Source organism: Bacillus rossius, chromosome 2 (genome assembly GCF_032445375.1).
Source record: "Bacillus rossius redtenbacheri isolate Brsri chromosome 2, Brsri_v3, whole genome shotgun sequence".
NCBI classification, from domain to species: domain Eukaryota; kingdom Metazoa; phylum Arthropoda; class Insecta; order Phasmatodea; family Bacillidae; genus Bacillus; species Bacillus rossius.
The window spans coordinates 59,592,989-59,614,055 of NC_086331.1; the positions used below are offsets into that span (position 1 = coordinate 59,592,989).

General features: G+C 41.9%; 1 protein-coding gene across 5 annotated transcripts in view; it reads left to right on the top strand.

Annotated features, from left to right (window-relative positions):
- Positions 1-21,067, top strand: part of LOC134529312 (bestrophin-2-like) — a 306,594-nt gene that overhangs the window by 216,074 nt on the left and 69,453 nt on the right. For all 5 annotated transcript variants that reach the window (XM_063363240.1, XM_063363239.1, XM_063363243.1 and 2 more), the window contains one exon: positions 4,911-5,062. In XM_063363240.1, the coding sequence (XP_063219310.1) occupies positions 4,911-5,062 (152 nt within the window). The remainder of the gene's footprint in view (positions 1-4,910; positions 5,063-21,067) is intronic.

Consider the following 21,067-nt stretch of genomic DNA (forward strand, 5'->3'; position numbering starts at 1 on the left):
CTTGCAAAAGTAAGCAATCTAACAAGCATTTAGCTTGAACTAATTTTCAAGTCCAATCTGTCTACTGAAGACAGTGAACAAACAGATCATTTCCCCACATAGTTTTTTTTTTCTTCCCGAAGGAGTTCCCCGACGCTGTGTTACACAGACTAATCCACGTCATTAGAATTGTAAATTATAGTATTCACTGTCTTGAAAGTGCTATTCTTCATTTTGTCCTCGAAGAGATATAGTTTTACAAGTACACAGTCCAGCCACAAGTTACAATTTAAAGATCCTTATTAACTACCTCATCTCCTTGATATCGCCAAGAGAAGTCAAGATGTCTTTTAACTCATTTAAGGTATTTAGATAATTTTATTCTTTCAACATTTCACGAAAAAACCGATTATCAATTATCATTTACTTGTAATGCACAATCCACAGTCCTTGACTTGTTTTTGTTTTTGGACATACGCCATTGCTAAACAGGGTACACAAACTCTGCCAGAGTGCACTGCCACCAAATTATTTTAATTTCTACCAACTGTAGTGCAGGAATAAATTATAAAGAGACAGTGAACTCTCACGGTATCCAACATATTGCCATTAGAGCACCTTCTTGAAAATCTGTAATTATTAAGCTAGAAATTCAGAAAAAAATTCCAAAATTCAGAAAGAAACACTTATTAAAATAATGTTTGACACGATAGATTTCCGTCTTTGTTTTGATTCTTGGTCAGTGATAAGGGTTACTAAAGCTCTAAATAAATTTTAAATTCTGTTTCCCATTACCGTTCGTGCAGTTTATTAATTATTCATTCTATGAAAAACAACTCTGGGCAAGATACCTGTCCGACGAATTAAAAATGTTGACTTGCACTGCCTAAACGGAAGTCTTTTTTTTCGATGCACGAAATACATTCCAACCAGTTCATGTACAATGCTATACGTCTAGACCACTAGACCAAGGCATGAACAATATCAGATGTATAGGCCAGACATTTCCGAACTACGAGACCAATCATGTCCTAAGTACAGAATTAAAAATCAACAATCAATGCAAAGGAAACACATTTGGAGCACAATCAACGAGAAAAAAAGCACAATTTGAAGCATAATAAAAATGAAGCACTATCGGAAGTACATTCAACAAAGAGGAAGCATAATCTAAGAAAAGGAAGCACAATTTGAAGCAAAATCAACGTTAAGAATGCACAACTGGAAACACATTTGGAAGCACAATCAATAAAAAAGACAATTGGCAACACAATCATCGTAAAGGAAGCACAATTGGAAGCACATTTAACGAAAAGGAAACACAATCTGAAGCACATTCGACAAAAAAGAAGCACAATAAAAAAAGGAAGCACTATTTGAAGTACATTCATCTAAAAGAAAGTACAATTGGAAGCTCAATCAACGAAACGGAAGCACAATCGGAAGCACATTCGTCAAAAAGGAAGCACAATCAAAAAAATAAAGCAAAATTAAAAGTACATTGGTCAAAAAGAAAACACAATTGGAAGCACAATCAACGAAAAGGAAAAACAATCAAAGAAAATCAACCTCAATCGGATGCACTTTTGACCAAGAGGAAGAACAATCAACGAAAAGGAAGCACAATCAGAAGTATAATTGGAAAATCAAAAAACGAAAAGGTACTACAATCCAAAAAAGGAAACACAATTGGAAGTACAATCAACTAAAAGCAAAAACAATCTGAAGCACAATCAACGAAAATGAATCACAAATGGAAGCAAAATCAACAAAAAGGAAACACAATTGGAAGCCCAATCAACTAAAATCAAGCACAATGGAATGTACATTCTACGAAAAGGAAGCACAAATGAAAGAACGATTATGAAAATGAACTATTATCAACGAAAAGAATGCACTATAATAAAGGAAGCACATTTGGAAGCACAATAAAAAAGGCACCTGTATTACGAGATCTCATTCTTATTTAGAAATCAGATTACAAGAAATAAAGCATTAAAATTTTGAAATGTAAATAATTGATTTATTTTTCAATATTGTGCACATGAAGTTAAATAAATGATTATTGTATGTAGCCAGTTTCCCTCAGTTATTTAATTATGGATGCTACTTCGTCAATGTGAGATTTTTTTCTTCTACGAACAGATGCCACCAAAAGCATTAGGTGATAATATGTTAGTATCTTTCCATGACATACAATCAATCTCTTCTGCAATCGTCATCTTCCTGGAATGTCTTTTATTAAAATTGTTAAGATCACTATCTTCCCAGTGTTCATCATAAGCTTGATAATAAGTATTTATTTCATCACGCTGTTTCCATCGTTTCAGTCTCAGGGCTTCATCACAGCTTTCGATCTTGCCAGCTTTAGGTGCTTCATCACAGTCTTTGGTTTTGTCACCAGCCTCAGAGTCACTGTCACCATCATCGTAGAAGTCAGCGTCTTCACCCAGATTACTGTAAGAATTTGAAATCGATGACGTCGAAACTTCTTCATTGTCTTCAAGCTTCCTTTTTAAGAGTCCATCATTTTTACAAAGTACGGAGGATATACTTGAATTCGGCTTGAATGTATTCTCACTTTTCATGTTAAGGATACTTCCATTGTTTTCATTTTTCCATAAATCATCTACCTCCTTCAATTTAATTTTTTTGTTTGAGATCGGAAGAGCTATAAACATAATCTCGTTCAATTGAATGAAAATTATTGTCGTAATTTTTTTTATAAATTTTAAAACTTTTCCCATTAAAATCTGACAACAATTACAGATATTTAATATGGCGACCGATATGTTATCATCCAAGTTGTCGGAGTGTTTTTGTTTACATTTTTATAATTGTTTAATTCATTTTTAATTTTGTTTTGCGATTTTCTAGCATAAAAAATAAGGATTTTTAAGATGGAGGCCATAACGAATATTACAATGTGTTTTAATCAATATTTTACTAAAAATCGAATATTTTACTAAATTTTAAATATTTCCGATTTTCTAGCATAAAAATTGCAGATTTTCAAGATGGCGGCCGTAACGAAAACTGCAATGGTGATGTCATTATCCAAAATGCCGGAAATTTCTACAAACAAAATGACGGAACATCACGAGAATCTCTGTGCTCGAAGGAATAATGACAACAAACAATCCCCTTGCCAGAAGCCAGGCGCATGAGTCCCTTTTCTATACTACTCTCGACCAGTGAAATGAGTAACTAAAGCTTAAAATTATTTTTTATATATTCTTTTCTATTATCTTTTGTGGAATTTATTAATCATTCTGTCTACGAAAAACGACTCCATACAAGACACCTGGCCAACGAAATAAATATGTTTTCGCTGTGCCTACCATGAAAAACTAATTTTCTGATGCATGAAATACCGTCCAAACAGTTAATACATAAGACAGTGAATACTACCATTTACAATTTTAAAGATGTGAAGCAGTCTGTTAAACTCAGAATCTAGAAAATCTGTCCGGAAGAAAAGACAATGTGGGAAAAGATATGGCTGGTCACTGATTGGAGCTGAGAATTAGCCAGTTCAAGCCAATATATAATTAAATGCTTATTAGATTCCTAACTTTTGCAAGTGTTCATGTATTAGAGTAGAATTTATGTAATACATGTTTGTAAATGTTTGTTCTATTTCTTGCACCTAGCACTTTTATGGTAAAATGTAAAGTTGTGGTCATATTTTATTAAATTATTTATTTTAAGCTATTTTTTCCGCATTGACTAAAGATCGTATCGAAGACACGAGTCGATCCAATCAATCAATATGTTAAAATGAATTTTTTGATGATTTCTAGAATTTTTTTCAAATTTATTTTGTTAATAATAACAGATTTTCTATATGGCGGGGAAAATGGCTGACAAGATGGTGGATGCTAAGTCAGTCTGGTGATTGACACTACTGCTAACTATTGAGTTAAATATAAACTAATATGACGTCTATGAACTATAGCTGTCATGATGTCATACTAGTGGGCATAATAAATATTCCTTAGCATTAGTGGTGGTCGTCTATCTGATTGAGTACTTCAATAAGGAATGATTATTTATTTTTGGCCTATGGGTATGAATCGAGGACTCCGAGCTCTATGAAGTAAGTGGATTTTTATTGAAAAATTATATTGAAATTGTAAATAAATAATTTTGATTATACATTTCTATCTTTTCTGTTTTTTAATAATAATAATAATAATAATGGATTTTAAATATGGTGGACGTGATGTCATATTTGAAAAGGGCGGATCCTAGTTGGTGGAATGTTCTCGAAAACAAAATGGTAGACGTGACATCTAAATTTATAATTTTTGAAATTTCTAGAAAACAATATTGGGAAATCCAAGATGCAGAAAGTTAAAAAGTCAGTGTCATGCACTTTGCTACTAGTGTTATAATTGAGGGGGGGAGGGTTGTATTTAATATACTTTGGTGACATTTCAAGCTACCGGCTTTTGGGGACTAAATAGGGAATTTTCCCTCAAAATGCGAATTTTTCCTTTGAAATAGGTAAATTTTTAGTCATTTTGAGGATTTTTGAGTTTTTTGAGATATTTGTGGAAATTATGACACCTAGATGGCCGCTTGACATCACAATCCAAAATGGCGGAAAACACCTCGATACTTTACCCATGAACCAGTAGAAATATCTCCATTTAAGTTCTACTCTTTTTTAGTTGTATAAACATCGGAAAAATATAGGTCCTTAAAGCAAGCATATAAGAAGCCAAGCTATGTTAATATCTACATTAAATTTTTCGTACTGATATCGGAAATGAGATTATGTTACAGGTCATTCCCTACTCTGTAATATGCCTCAGAAATTTATTTTGAAGTTTAAATTATGTGGATATTTATTCGGCTAGTTACGGAGTGACGAAGTATATGTCTCTATTACAATCATTACACATCTACGTTTCACTTTTTTTCAGGTCTCGTATCTTGGCGTTGATATATTGATGAGACGCTGTCCACCACTTACAAAAGACTTGTATTTTGACGAAGTCAACTTGACTTTGCCATACACAGAGGCAGCTGTTGCCTACAAGAAAAAGACTTATCGTGGCTCTGTGCATAACATGCTGTAAGTACACATGATAGCTGGTGAAGCTGACTTTGTGGTAAGGTCTAGTGTCTGCCGTTTCTTGTATTTCAAAATAAATATGTGATTCAATCATACATTTATGAAGACCAACATTTACTCTCAATTACACGAAATACACAGCAAAGGAGTTTCCTTCTTCTTTACATTGACTTTCGTAAATTATATAAGTAGTATATAATAGGGCATACTGGCACAGGATTCAGGTTGTGGAGCCTGTGGAGCCGACCGCCATCTTGGATTGTGACGTCACGGCGGCCATCTTGGATGACCTTGATCTTGACCTTTGACCTTGACCCCGGCGGCCATCTTGGATCCGCCATCTTGGATGACATCATTTTGTTTTCTCGAACTTTCCGGCATTTTGTTTTCCGCCATTTTGGATTATGACGTCACCGTTGCAATTTCCGTTACGCCCGCCATCTTTAACTTTTTTATTTATTATCCGATTTTAATGAAATTTTTTTTAAAATTTTAAAAAAAATTCAATTAATAAAATTTTAATATATTTTTTTAAAAAACGTACTTTTTAGACACGGAGTTCGGAGTCCTCGGTTCGAACCCGACGAGGTCAAAAAAATTTAAAAATGGCGACAGGCTCCTTCCTCAATGACGGCTGCTGGCAGACTGACTTACCCCCACCACTTTTTTTTCATAGCACATATTTTCAACCCCCCCCCCCCCCCCTCACATCTCCCCAGCAACCCATTTTTTTTCATTATTTTTTTTATCGTAAAAAACCACCAACCACCACTACTACTGCTGCTGTTCTCCCACCCCTCCCTCCATCTCTCTCCCACCCCTACCCTCCTCCTCCCCTAATTTTTTTATAGTATAAATACCACCTTCAGTGCCCAGGGTACCCTTCAGTTACCTGCAGTTCCTCGCGCGCACCAAAAGTCTACGGACGTGGTAATGTTTGCTTGTTGCGCCAGTGGAGCAAAGATCTTGTCGGCCATCTTAGCATATGGTAAAGTGCGCACGCTTGCGGCACTGGATAAGGAGACGGAGTTGCCGTACTTACCTAAAGAGTTTCTCCTGGTCTACGCCCCTCATGAGATAAGATACGTCTAGAAGTTCCTGCCGGTGTACCTACAGCAAGACCCAGACATTCAAGACTGTCTACCATGCACCGAGTGCGACAAGGATATGTCATCCGTGCCCGACACACCGCACATGAAATCGTGGTGCAAGATGCGACGAGATGCGTGCAGGCAGCAGCAGCAGCAGCCTAGATCCTGAGCACCGTGTCACAGTCAGCATCTAGGTGCCACTCCAGCAATTCTGCAGAGTCACCATCTAGGTGCCACTCCAGCTTCGTCGTACGTGTAACTGTGAGTAATGACAATATGACACTCTTTCTTGTCAACGTCCAGTGTCTTACGTCGCAAAAGGGGCCCGTAGTGAAGCAACTGTCAGTGATGTCTATCATTGGAGGTGAAGAAACCAGGACCTACGAATACATCTTTAAACCGCCGTGTGACTGGACTAAGCTAGACAGATCCTCTCAACGCGAGAACCGTCGTCTAACCTATGAAGTGAACGGACTCTCGTGGAATGAAGGTGATGTGGACTATGACCAACTTACATCTGTGCTACGTGATCTCGTCGAGCCGGAAGACGACGTTGTTTACGTCCGTGGTAATGAACAGAAACGTATTGTGAGTGATTTGTGCAGTGCCAATGTAATCGATCTACGTAAACAAGGCAACTGTCCTGGCTTCAACACACTGTTAAAGATGTACGCAAACCAAATTGAAAAGTGCGATAAATTTTATAATGGTTTCCACTGTGCACATTGTAATAGCCAGTTACTGAAGCTGTGGCTCTATGAACATCCTTATTACTACAGTGAAGATTAAATATATTTCTGATATTTGAAAATTTTTTCCTATGTAAATGTCTGTTGTGTGTGTGTGTAGAATGTCGAATTTTATTTGTAAATAAAAAATGATTACCATTGTATTTGTTTTATTCTTTTTTTCACCTTTAATATGTTTTTTTGTGAAGTAAAGACTCTTAATTCCAAGTTTCAACAAAAAACTTAAGTATGCAAAAAAAAAATAATACTCGTTTTACTCTTTTTGCAGCAATGTATGTTCTCAATCATACATTATAAAAAAAAATTCTCATCATGAAAACCAAGGTATTAGTACTATGGAAATAAAACACAAAGTTAAAAAATTATACAGTTAATATATACATTTATTTTTATTTTTTATTTCATGTGTGATAGTGTTGATCCGCAGGTCTTTCTGTCAGTAGGCCACGCTCGTCCCGACGTCTCTCCATCTCCATCTCACCGGCTCCCTCTCCTCCTCACGTCGAATATCTCCCTCCATCGTAGCAACTGCTCACCTGCTAAATACTTAAATAGAATATTAGTCACTCAAACAAAAAGCTTGCATCGCAGCTCTCTGTGTTCGGAACGGGCTTGAGACCGACACCGCTAAACAGTCTAGTCACGCACAAGTCCCTTGCCTCCATATGCAATATACATCACATATGTAGTCAAGTACTTATGAACAACGTCTCTATTTAGCCGTGGCCCATTACAACGATGCAAGCCTACCAGAAAGATCTACCATATTGACACAAAGCACGTGCTTAAATTAACATTTGAACACATAGCAACGCTGAAATTGACCAGTCACAACGATGTATCAACGCCGAAATCTTGCAAGTCAACGACTGTAGAACCCAGCGGCGTAACAGTCCAGCGTTGACACACAACGCCGAAATCTTGCATGTCATCGACTGAGGAACCCAGCGGCGTAACAGTCCAGCGGTGTCACACAACGCCGAAATCTTGCATGTCATCGACTGAGGAACCCAGCGGCGTAACAGTCCAGCGTTGACACACAACGCCGAAATCTTGCATGCCATCAACTGAGGAACCCAGCGACGTAACTGTCCATCGTTGACACCATCGACATGAAACCATCGATTTAAGGAACCCAACGATGCATAAAATCGCATATAAACACATAAAACGCATCGGTGTAAAAACACACAGCAGTGTAAAAAAATATATGAATTGCACCAAAAACTACGTAGGTGCATAAAACCAAACCAACCAACCACCAACCAACCAACCAAAAAACGTAGCATTACAAATTAACGTAGGAGCATAAAACCACCACTTCCATCCCAACCAACCAACCAAAAAAACATAGCACCACAATCAACGATGATGCAAAAAAACCACCACTTCCAACCCAACCAACCAACCAAAAAAGTAGCACCACAAACAACGAGGATGCATAAAACCACCACTTCCAACCCAACCAACCAACCAAAAAACGTAGCATCACAAACAACGAGGATGCAAAACACCACCTCCTCCATCCCAACCAACCAACCAAAAAAAAGTAGCATCACAAACAACGAGGATGCATAAAACCACCACTTCCAACCCACCAACCAACAAAAAAACGTAGCACCTCAAATCAACGTAGGTGCATAAAACCAAACCAACCAACCACCAACCATCCAACCAAAAAAACGTAGCATCACAAGCAACGAGGATGCATAAAACCGTCACTTCCAACCCAACCAACCAACCAAAAAAGTAGCACCACAAACAACGAGGATGCATAAAACCACCACTTCCAACCCAACCAACCAACCAAAAAACGTAGCATCACAAACAACGAGGATGCATAAAACCACCACTTCCAACCCAACCAACCAACAAAAAAACGTAGCACCTCAAATCAACGTAGGTGCATGAAACCAAACCAACCAACCACCAACCATCCAACCAAAAAAACGTAGCACCACAAATTAACGTAGGTGCATAAAACCACCACTTCCATCCCAACCAACCAACCAAAAAACGTAGCATCGCAAACAACGAGGATGCATAAAACCACCACTTCCATCCCAACCAACCAACCAAAAAAACATAGCACCACAATCAACGATGATGCAAAAAAACCACCACTTCCAACCCAACCAACCAACCAAAAAAGTAGCACCACAAACAACGAGGATGCATAAAACCACCGCTTCCAACCCAACCAACCAACCAAAAAACGTAGCACCACAAACAACGAGGATGCATAAAACCACCACTTCCATCCCAACCAACCAACCAAAAAACGTAGCACCTCAAATCAACGTAGGTGCATAAAACCAAACCAACCAACCACCAACCAACCAACCAAAAAAAGTAGCATCACAAACAACGAGGATGCATAAAACCACCACTTCCAACCCAACCAACCAACAAAAAAACGTAGCACCTCAAATCAACGTAGGTGCATAAAACCAAACCAACCAACCACCAACCATCCAACCAAAAAAACATAGCATCACAATCAACGAGGATGCATAAAACCGCCACTTCCAACCCAACCAACCAACCAAAAAACGTAGCATCGCAAACAACGTAGGTGCAGAAAACCAACCACCATCCATCCAAGAAAATTCGGTACAACAAACAACGTAGGTGCATAACCACAACGAAGAAAAGCATTGCACCACAAACAACGATGCAAAGATCAAACAACGAACAATCCGACGTTGCATAATCCACCGACGAAGGCTATGTACACCTAATCAACAGAGACATGGGTGGCTTCCTTGTGGCATCACTAGCGCCATACTCGTAACATATCTGTAGGTATTCCTGACGGACCTTGTCGGCTATTGTATCGGTCCGGGGGTCCTCAAAGTCCACACCATGCTTCACCCCATCAGTGAATCCTACACGAAACGTACGAGCACAGTCACCAGTTTCAACATTTCATGTTATAGGTTCACTTGCTTTTTTTTTCTTTGTAAAAAGAAATATTGTACTATTTTGCAGACATATTTATCATGTATAACTATTGATGAATAATAGCATTATTCATTGTACCCATATGGTAACGTATGAATTCCGTCATCGCATATTATGCGTTTATCGTCGTGCCAACTAAGTGCCAATTTATTCATAGTTTCTGTGTACAATACCATTTGGTGCGACCTTATGGACCGGACTTGCGCACGCTTTGTTGTGTGGTGTTCCAGGACTTCAAGAAAATCTTCAAACGTAATTTTGTTCTTCACCACACATTTATGAATTCCTTTAGCTCTCTTGGATATATTATCGTTATATTTATATGTATATAATTTTGCTCTGAGGCCGACAAACTCCTCCATCGCCACCCCATTGCACTCATCTTTGAATTTACCCACCACCTTTTTATTGGTGGGCGAGTAGCAGGGGTGGTCAATGGGATACGCGCTCGTGTCAAACACGCTCATGAGCGCAGAGTCGTCGGCCAGGTCCTGGTAAAAGTCGTGCGTCTTGATTTCATAGATGAAACTGTCCGTGTCCATGTACGCCAGCGTGATGTTGTCCTTATATTTTACTTTCATTATGTCGTAATGGAAATTGTACATGAGCGTTTTGGACAACTCCAGGACGGCTAAACCAGCATATACAGGGCGGTCAAAGAGGATACTCTCATGCTGGAGTTTGATCAGAGCCAAGTTTTCATCGAGAACTGTCCTGTCCTGGAACGCTGGCTTTGCCACTACTTTCCGCAGCCTCTTCTCGCTGCATACGAGTTCCATCCGCTGCCTCTTCCTCTTTTGTTCTAATAGTTTACCAAAACATGCATTGTTTGCCAGCTTAAAAAATTCTTTTTCGAATTCATTGGAAGCATTCTGTCTCATAATCGTATTTTTTATAATGAAGGGCTTCATCCAGGCACGCTGCTCAAATTCCAGAACTCGGTGTACTTTTGTGATTCGCAGTCCGTGCTGGAGAGCCTGCTTCAGGTTTCTATAATGCACTATGTAATTACTCTTTTTCTCGAGCGTCGTCATTAATTTAGGCTGACGCGAGCCGGGCGGGCACTTGTTGACGGGCAGGAACGGCAGGTCCTTGTGATCGTCATGCAGGGCGGATGGGTACTCAACATCCACTTGTAGGATGTACCCCATCCGCCCCTCGTCCGGTATGCTCATGACGTCAATGTCCGTGCCCGCCCACCTGAAGCCGCTGGCGGGAAGAGGCAGGGACATGGCCCATCCATAGAGGTTGTTGGCGTCCAGGTACATGACGTGGGTTGATGACTGGCTGGGATCGTAGGTGCGGGGAAGGCAGACGTTGTTGGCCTTACAGTGGCGCTTGACCACTTGAGCAACACCGCCCCTGATCCCAGCTTCGACGAACATGTGCATGTCGTAGTCTGTCATCAACTCCAGCTGTACCTTCGTATGCTTTAGCATTGCGTCGAACGTGAACCCTGGCGCGCTGACGTAGTGGCTGCAGTCGATGCCGTAGGTCTTGAGGCAGAGCTGTCGAAAGTTTTCGAACACATCCGTCAGCAGCAGCACGTCCGTCTTGAGGTAGACGTCGCTGTATTCGCCCAGGGTCACGCAGCCGAACTCGCTTCACACTGCCTGCGCATGACTGTATTCTGCATCGCTTATATGGCTGTCATTCAATATATTGAAAAACTCCTCTTTCGCAGGCAGTTGTGGCTCATCAAGTTTTTCCCAGCTGGTCACGTAGTCGTAGGGTAACACACCTTTTCTTGTTACAAGATTAAATTCATTTTGGGTGAAGAATTTTGATGTTTCAACGAATTTGTCGGCTGGCAGGTACGACGCGAGGGACGCCAAACTTCGTGCCATGAACCTGAATGTATCGATAAACTGCACGGAGAATTTGTTGCCCAGATTCTTAGAGAATGTAATCATTTTCTCTTGCGTGTGGGGAATAATAAATATTTCCTTGTTGTCGTAGCCCAGTTTCTTGATTATAAACTTTTCGTCGTAGCTGAGGTTGTGGAAGTACACAACAAGCTTCTTGGGCCGCCTGCGCAGGAGATTGCAGCTGTTGCAGGCGGCACCAAGGTACTTACCACTGAAATGGTCGTGGTCTCTGACCTTGCGGTTGTCGGATGTGAAGACCTTGTTGCAGTAGCAGCACTGATGGGCTGCGACGAAGCTGACATATTCTTGAGACGTCAGCGACGTCATTGGTAGGCTTGTCTCGTATATATCTTTCACCTTTTTACCAATGTCAACAATGGTCTCCACGAATTTCGCCTCAGCATCGGGACCCCTGTACAGAATTGGCTCTTGCGGCAGCGAGGTGGTGAGTGTGGCTGGGATTATATCGTTGTCGACTTTCACATATATACAGTAACTGTATGCCTCATGTTTCTGGTAGGCCTGTGTGCTAGATTGCTGGGGGTTCGGCTGGCATGATGAGATGGGCACGAGCATTGCCTCAAAGTCTGCGTAAACGACGATGGGCATCTTTGACATGTTGTGGTAGTTCTTGAACTCCAGGACTGGGGGCTTGCCGTTCTTGTCGGCTTTAGGCATCTCGACGCGCACGGGAGCATGTGTGCTGCAGAATATCTTGTGCGCGTCGAGACACTGCTGCCCTGTCAGTCCTGAAACGCGGTGCTGATCATCGTAATACGTGAAGCATCGCTTGCAGACATGTATATTCGCATGATGGGCGGTGATTTGGGGCCTGATGAGTCTTGAGAAATTTTTTATGTAACAAAAGTGTGAGTTCTTATCTTCGGACGTTAGCAACAGGAGGTCGAAATGGTGTTGCTTTTCCTCCTTCCCCACACGCACTGGCGCGATCTTGTCGTTCTCATCGATGCTGTAGATGTTGACAGACAGTTAGAGATTGTTCCTCTCAAACGCTTTGATTTGGTGGAGGGGGGTGGGGAACTCAAGCCCTGAAAAATCAAATTTACCTTGCAGCTCGTGATACCTCTTGTCCACACGTTGCGGATTCTCCCCCTCCACGTACCGCGCCAGTATGGCCCACTTGAAGCACTCGTTATCTTCCAGGTTCATGGGATTTATACATGCTTTCCTGTTCTTGATTGTGGATGGTAGGTCAATGTAGGAGGAGACTCTCAGTGGTACTAACTTGTTGAAACGTAGCTGAATTTTTTTTACTGAAGACAGAGTCCACCCCGAGCCTTTGCTGACATATTCGTCTTCCTCCCTACATATTTTCTCAATACATTCCGTTACTGCCTCTTCAATGTCGCTCTCTTCATAGATGGGTATATTCCTTGTCTTGAATGCCCTCTTGTCTACAACTTCATCGAAGGGAGCGGGCTTCGCATAATCACATTCAAGCCAAACATTGAACTTTACTGGGCCATTTTCACGTACTTCCTGGGAGATGTGATCGATCAAATTATTTTTCATTTCACCCAGGTACGTGCAAATATCTTTGGTCGCACCATGGTTGACTGCCACTAACGTTTTCAAATTTCTGCGGAACGCACTCTCCGCCTCAACAAACCCGGAACCGACTGCCTCCAAGTCTACCTGAGCCTGGTCAGGCGCTTGCGCCTCCAAGTCTACTCGAGCCTGGTCGGGCACACTCGCCACGTATTGCGGGCGAGTGCTGGGGCCGGGCTGTTGCAGGCCAGAGGGCTCGTCCGTGCGCCGTCTCTTAGCGGCCTGAGGAGCCAAGCCCTTGCACGTCTTGATGTGCGTCAGTAAATTATCTTTACATGTGAATTCGCCCTGGCACTTTACGCATGTATAGCTCATACGGCCAGGATTGAACAGGCACTGGCTCTTTTCGTGGCGTCTGGCTTCATAGCTAAATTTGAAATGTTGCCCGCAGTGAATGCACCTCGAGCCTGAGCTTTGCTCGACGGTGCCCCCACAAGTTCGAATGTGTCGGGCCAAACTGTCTTTGCGGCTAACTATCTTTCCGCAAGTATGGCATTGGTTGGTGGTAGTACAGCCGGGATTCGCCTGGCACGCACGCTCATGCCGTCTGGCATTACGAGTATTTGTAAAGAACTTGCCACAGTATGCACACCCATTCCCTGGTGACGGTGCACATACCTGAGAAGTTGCAAGCTGGCTGGTCCCCGAGGTCGAGGGCTGGCCGGCTGACGCGGGAACTCCAGTCAAACTCCTCTTCATGTTGATGGAGTCTGTAACACCAACGGAAAAATTATAGCAACAAGAACGTCATAATTATCACACACACATAAATACACATGCATAAATACAACCACGCACACACAAAGACACATGCATAAATACAACCACACACGCACACACGCGCGCAAACACACACGCAAACACATGCGCGCACAAAAACACATGCACACAAACAAAATACACTTGCATAAAGGCATTCGCGCGCACAAACTCTAACACACAGTCATGTACATGTATACAAGCAAAAGTTGAAATTTAAAAAAAAAAATTCAACTCACCAGACGAAAACAGGAACGTCTCTGGGTGCACTGCACGCACGTACAACGAGGAGGGCTGGAACGTCGTGCAGCACACGCTGGTCGCAGGAACCTGTAACACAGAAAAGGAACCGCCTTGCTAAGTATGCATGCACACGTCTTACATTTCAAGACAGCGCAAAGACACTGATGTACAAATATTTTATGTTTTATGTACTGACCGGAAACGTAGCAGAACTACACGGAACTCCAGAGGGCAGACAGGCGTTCTCCAAGCGGATCACACTGGGAAGTAGCTCGACGCAAGGAGAAGCACTGAATACCTGCAACACATACATACTATGATAAGTAATTGTAGAAGTAATGAAAATGGTCGTGTTATGCGTCTTCGGATAGGTAGCGTGTGCTTATCTCTATACTTTTTTTCATTTAGCAGTAAAAAATTATAAGTTACTGTTATTAATATTGGTAAATTTTTGTAAAAAATCGTAAACTTTAAATGTAACATTACCAAGACTCTATTTATCGAAATACCTTCATTATTATTATTATTATTATTATTATTATTATTTTGCCACTGTGAATAATAATATAAACTACTAGTGTAATCATTTAGCACGTCAGGGATTTCGAGCGCACCATGCGACACGCGTAGGAATTACGTCAGCTGGTGGACATATGCAGCGTAAGGACGCGAGCGTTCCGTGTGCGGGGAGAGGGATCGGAGGGAGGGAGGGAGGGAGAGCGCGCGATTCCCCCACCCGCGCAAGCCGCCATTTCATCACGACAACTCAAGCTGCACGGAGCTCCTGCCAGTCCTCTATCTCTCTCGTACGTCATCCATCTTGTTTCAAGCTAAGTCGTACGTGCACGAATAAGAACAAACATTTATGCCAGGAAAAAATGATATAAAACAAATACTGCAACTGATGACACTAATAATTTCGACACGGAAAAAAGTAATTTAGGTTGCTAACACTTTTTTCATACAAACACAAACGTGAATCTATCCTAATTTACACGCTTCGGAACTAACGTGACAAGTAGTTTATTTTAATCATACATAGTCGTGAACCTAATTACATGTTACAAATTCAACCGATGTACATGTCATTTCAAAGATGTCAACTGTAAAACTAATAACCCGAATAGATTTCGTACACTGAAACTAATCTCGCTGTAATGATTACATTTACAATCGAATAATATTCTTTTCAGACGTAATTCCAATATGACTACTACGTTTAATTCTTGTTTGCACATCGAAACTCGTGAGCCGAGAAAGGAACGCGCACGCAAGACATTTTTTTTTCTCCCGCGTCCTTGCCCCTCTACAACCAGCTGCGCGGGAGGTGCGGTGTCATGTACTAGCTGGCTCAGCAGCCTTCACTACAGCTGCTACACACACTGGGTGAAGGGCACAGCTGGTACACAGGTAAGAGAGACTGGAGAAATTTCAAAGCTTAAAATCTACGGAAAAAAATTTACAAAGTTGAAAATTTACGGAACAAATTTTCAAAGTTGAAAAAATGTACGGAAAAAAATTTTCAAAGTTGAAAAAATGTTCGGAAAAAATTTTCAAAGTTGAAAAAATGTACGGAAAAAATTTTTCAAAGGTGAAAATTTAGGGTGAAGTTGTACTTACCAAGCTTCTGGAGTTGTAGAAGCGGAAGGAGTCGCAACGAAGCTCGAACTGGAACATGCGTTGACGGCGGCAAGACCAAAAGTGAAGCCCCCCGACGTCTCACGCGGCAATTTATAGGTAAATTCCCCCCCCCCCCCCCCTTGGTCACAGGCACTAGCCAATCAAATTCCGCGAAAACTGCAGCATGGTCAGCACTATTTTTGAATTATTGGGAGGGATGAGGGAAAAGTGGGAGGAGCGAATGTGGCGGAAATCAGGAGGGGGACGGGAAATGTTGTCTGTTTGGTGGGGGGATACTCACTAGCCAATCAGAATCATTCAGCTCCTGGCAGCTGGAAGAGTCGCCACGTGAATCGTCATGCTCCAGAAGAAATAATTACCAACTTATTGAAAAATGATATATTATGACACATGATATTTTCATCACTTTCGTATTTAAATAATAACTACTGAAAAATAATAAATACATTTTTTTCTAATTCTTCAACACTTATTATTTTTTTCTAACCAAATTTTACTAACTTGTAGTTATTTTAATGAGACCTTCGTGCTACGTATAGATTTATTTATATGAAAGGACAAAGTAAATAAAAACACGATATTAAAATTATGTACTCTATTTTTTATTTATTTATTTCAAAACATCTAACAAGACGGAGAGTACAGAACACAGGGCGCTACGAATGGTTTTTACGGAATCAAATTCGTAAAAGTCCGTAGCATTATCACTGTAGATCTGCGGCGTAATGAAGCTCAATCCTCGTTTCTTGATGCCGCGACGACGTGTCCTAGTCTTGGGTTTGGAAGCCTTGAGTTCAGGTCTGGACAGGTCGCTGCGCTTCGAAGCCGCGAGTTTGGACGGGTCGCTGCGTCTCGTAGACATGGGTTTGGACTGTTCACTGCAGTCCAGGGTGCTTGGAACGATACCGCTACAGTCTTCTGGCGTGCAGTCGGATGCGTGTAGAGTCTTGTGGAGAATTTCTTCTGTGCTGCACGGAAGTACGGTTGTCGGTCTGAGGTTAAACACGACGCACGTATCCGGACCGGTACAGTTTATTTGTTGTTGTGATGGTTCGTAACTGCGTGGCGAATGAACCATTAGGAAATGCAATACTCCACCGTAACAGATTTCCGTATAAGTACGTACATTTTCTTCTTCATCCAGGAAACTATATTCGATACAGTTGAAGTCTGGTTTAACGCTTAGGTACTCTGTTTCCGGCTGGAATGTCGTCATCATCGTGTCCGAACATAAACTGATTGATAGAGCTCGATTTTCGATCTATTTATAGAAAAAATTAATATTAATCAGGTGTGCCACTATTAAAAAAAAATCGGGTTTGCCAATATTGATAATAAAAAAAATTATTCGCACTGTTGCGAGTGCCATTTCTGAATTAGCTGCGAGTTTGAACAGGCACAGACATGTTCGAACTTGTCGTTTGGATGCTTAGCTTCGTACATTGAACAGAGTTTGCGTAGGGAAGGACAGCCGTAGTCGGTCTGTATATCTACAATTTCAACTGTTTCGTCGTCACATAGATCTCGTAGCCATTTATTCTGTTCAGGTCCGGCAACGTATATTATTGCGTTTTGGACTAGTAAATCTTGAAGTGTGTTTTTCACTTGGTGGTACGGGATTTTTCCTTCGTCCCACTCTAGTCCGTGATAATATTTGCATAGCCATTCGTTCGAGCGTTTACTTTTTTCGTCTAGTAGTTTCCAAGGATACGGGGGTCGGAAGCTGCGGGTTCCAGTCTTGTCTCCGGAGGTGACGGCAATTTCTTTGAGAACAAAGCCGTTTTGGCTCTGGAAACCTTGCAGGTTGCAGTACATCTTGTCGCCAACTGATGTTGTAATGATACATGCAGTCGTATTTATATCTAGCTCAATATTTTCACGAGACCTGAAAACGCATCATAATTAATTACTCTGTCGTGTAGGATCAGACAGAACGCCGTTGTGAGTGGCGGTACGTCATTTTTCATGGAAATTTCCAATCGACAATCAATCATTGAACTACGAATCGATTCGTCTTGTTTGCTCACATCAAATACGATTAGCGGAGCCAAAGTTTTGTAGGTGTCTGGACTCAGGATCGGGTGCGATTCCCGTCCGTGGTACGAAGATTGGAACTGCGTGTACATGTGATATGGCAAGGAAATACCGCCATTTTCAAAATCAATGTTCATGTCCACGTACGGGTAGCTTTCGCTGTTTAAAAATAATTGTACATTTTCCATAAAACAGTGGTCAAACACCGACCTGTCGGCTTTCAAGTTCATTTGTCTGTCTGTCTGCAAAGCTAATATTATATATCTCGGTTTTTCTGTACTGCTCGACGTCTTGACGACCCAGTGATTGCGTCTGTTCTGGGTCAGTAAGGGGCAGGTTACGAGATTCCAGCTCCTGAAAGCAATTTCGACCGTCTTGTCCTTTTTGACGTAACTTAATAGTCTGAGCCTTTCTTTCGTGCTGACGGTTATGTGCGGAACAAACCACTCGGTGCTCGTGACGGAGACTGCGACCGGCTGGGGGTCGTTTCCGGGTGCTCCCACGACGGCATTCAGGTGCGTTGTCGCTAGAATTTACACAAGTTCTTGGCGGGCTTGAATCAATATTTTCTTGTAATCCTCCGCGAAGCCGAGAAGCATCGAAAGCGGTATGCTAACTTCGAATTTACCAGATTCGTAAATGGGAATTTTGAAATCGGGTTCCATTCCAAAACCCGCGATTTTGGTCGCGCTCAGGTCGTTCGGTGTTAGAGACAGGTAATTTTTCATCGTGGCAGTAATGCCCAAGTCCCACGATTCGTCGATCGCAATATTATTCAATTCGAAAATAACTCGATCGAATAAATGCAATATTCCGTTTCGTCCGAAATACGCAGTTGTGGGATGTGTTCCGTCCGCCTTTGTCAGCGTGCCTCTTATACGAATAAACGATTGGCAGGGTAGAGTATAAACCTCTTGTTTCTGTACCGGGATGCGTATTTCCCTACCGGGCATATACGGTCCTTGGAGGTAGGGTGCGTAGCAGTGGTATTCAAATTTATTTACATCGTCGCTAAACTGAGCTTTTTCTGACACGTTTAAATAATCTTCCATGCTTGTGAACTTTGTAGCCTAAACTGCGGAGATACTTCACGTTAAGAGGTGTTAGCGCAGCGCGGCCTCGCAACAGACTGGTCCTGGGTTCGTGTCGCTTCTTTGATTTATAGGCCTTGAAAATCAGTCCCATCGCTTCAAGTGTAAACGTATTGTGATTTCTTCGTTTCTAAAATTTACTAGTTTATCGTTTTGATCGACAATGTCGACTACCACTTCGTGTACTGTTTTGGCGAGCACAGGGGCGTAAATGATACTTTGCGGTACTTCGACCAGTTTATATCCAGGCGGGGCCGTTGGCGAAAACTCGTGGAGCATGTTGTTTAGTCGTCCGTTGAGGTACGTTCCACTTGCCAAATTACAGTTTACACGTATTACATTCACAGGCATTATTTGTACGGGTAACGAGGAGACGTGCAAGGTCTTGGCCGCGTATATTTTCGGTTCGAATCCCAGCATAGAACCTATGGTCCTGGGTTTCGTAAAGTCGACATTTTCACTGCAAAAGAGTTCGCATTGTAGCGTGTTTGGATTATCTCGCAATTCGAAAATTGTGTTTGGAGTCAAAGCTTGCTTGATGTAATTTGTAATATCGATCAACTCGTACGACCCGGTAGGTATGGAAATTTCGCGAGTTGATGTTCCATGGCTTTTCAAGAAGCACATTTTGCAGTTTTCCTCGTCAATGTTTGGTATGGCATTATACGTTTGAAAATCTGCGAGCCCGATGCTCCATTCTCCGTTCAAGTCCAGTGGCGGGTAGAATGTGGCTCTTAGCTGTGAGCTACGGCCTGACAATATCAGTGTTACGGACATGACTGATTTATTTTCGCTACTGTTCATTTATTTTATACTTAGGAATCTCAAGCACAAGTGACCGCAGTTTGTTTGATTAGGCTTCTGTTCCGTTTCGTAATTGTAGAACAGTGTAGTGGTCCGGCCCAGGTACCGCCTAAGTTCAGGCGGAGGTCTCAAATTACCGAAACTGTCGTAGTAAGTAGCTTTTTTTCCAGACTTTATGTACGCCACCCAGTGCGTGCCGCGACCTGTCGACGTGTCTAAATTAATTATGGCGCGTTCGTGCGTTTTTGGCTTGCTGGGCAAAGTGTCTCGCATAAACACGCCGCGGAAATTTGGTATTTTCAATTTTCGTGCGTACTTTATTAAATCTACGTTGGTGAGCGGACGTTTCGGCAAAGAACTTAGGATTTTCGTTTCTTTTTCATGCCTCGGCCTGATTTGTGAGGACGTAGGTACAGTCCTGCACCGTTTTTTTTACCCATGGCAATGGCTTCCATGCTTGCATTATGTCTACGTGCTTCCTCCAACTGCTTTCGCTGGTTCTTGGACGTATTCACGGCCCTAGCAATGTTGGAAGCGGCTGCTGCGATCCCGCCTAATGCGCCTATAGCGGGCACCAGCAACGGTAAAAATCCCCCTTTTTTCTTATTGGATCTTTGTATCTTGCGTTTCTTGGTCTTGCGAGACCTGGTCCGGCGACGAGCACCCATTCCTAATTTGGTCTTTGCCTTCATGATTTTAGATACGCCCCAGGCCGCGATTTTTTCTCCTAGACCCGCGTGCGACGATTTACTAATATATTCAGCTTCCTGTGCCAATGTCTCGTCGGCCCGGTGCCTGGATTCCAGATCCTTGCTGAGGGAATACGCAATATCGTGCTGCTTGCACTTTTCGTCGAGAAAATTAATGCCCACGTCACCGCGAGCTAACCTTTTCGCTAGTTTAGTGCCGGGGCCGCAAAATCTGTAGCCGGGAATGTGTAGTTCGAATGGTAGATTGTTTATCAGCGAGTTTACGAGTCCTGCACCGATGTGTTTATTGTTCTTACCTCTTCGAGGCATTACATAAAACTGACCTAAAATCAATAAATACGATTGTTCTTATAGGTTGTTCGTCAGTAGCAATGGAGGTAGTCAAGCACGAAGTGTGTTTGCCCGTGCGCATTACGCAAGACGATGAAACTAGCGGTCGCGAATCGCGACATGGTGTATTATTACCGTCCACCGTACGTTGC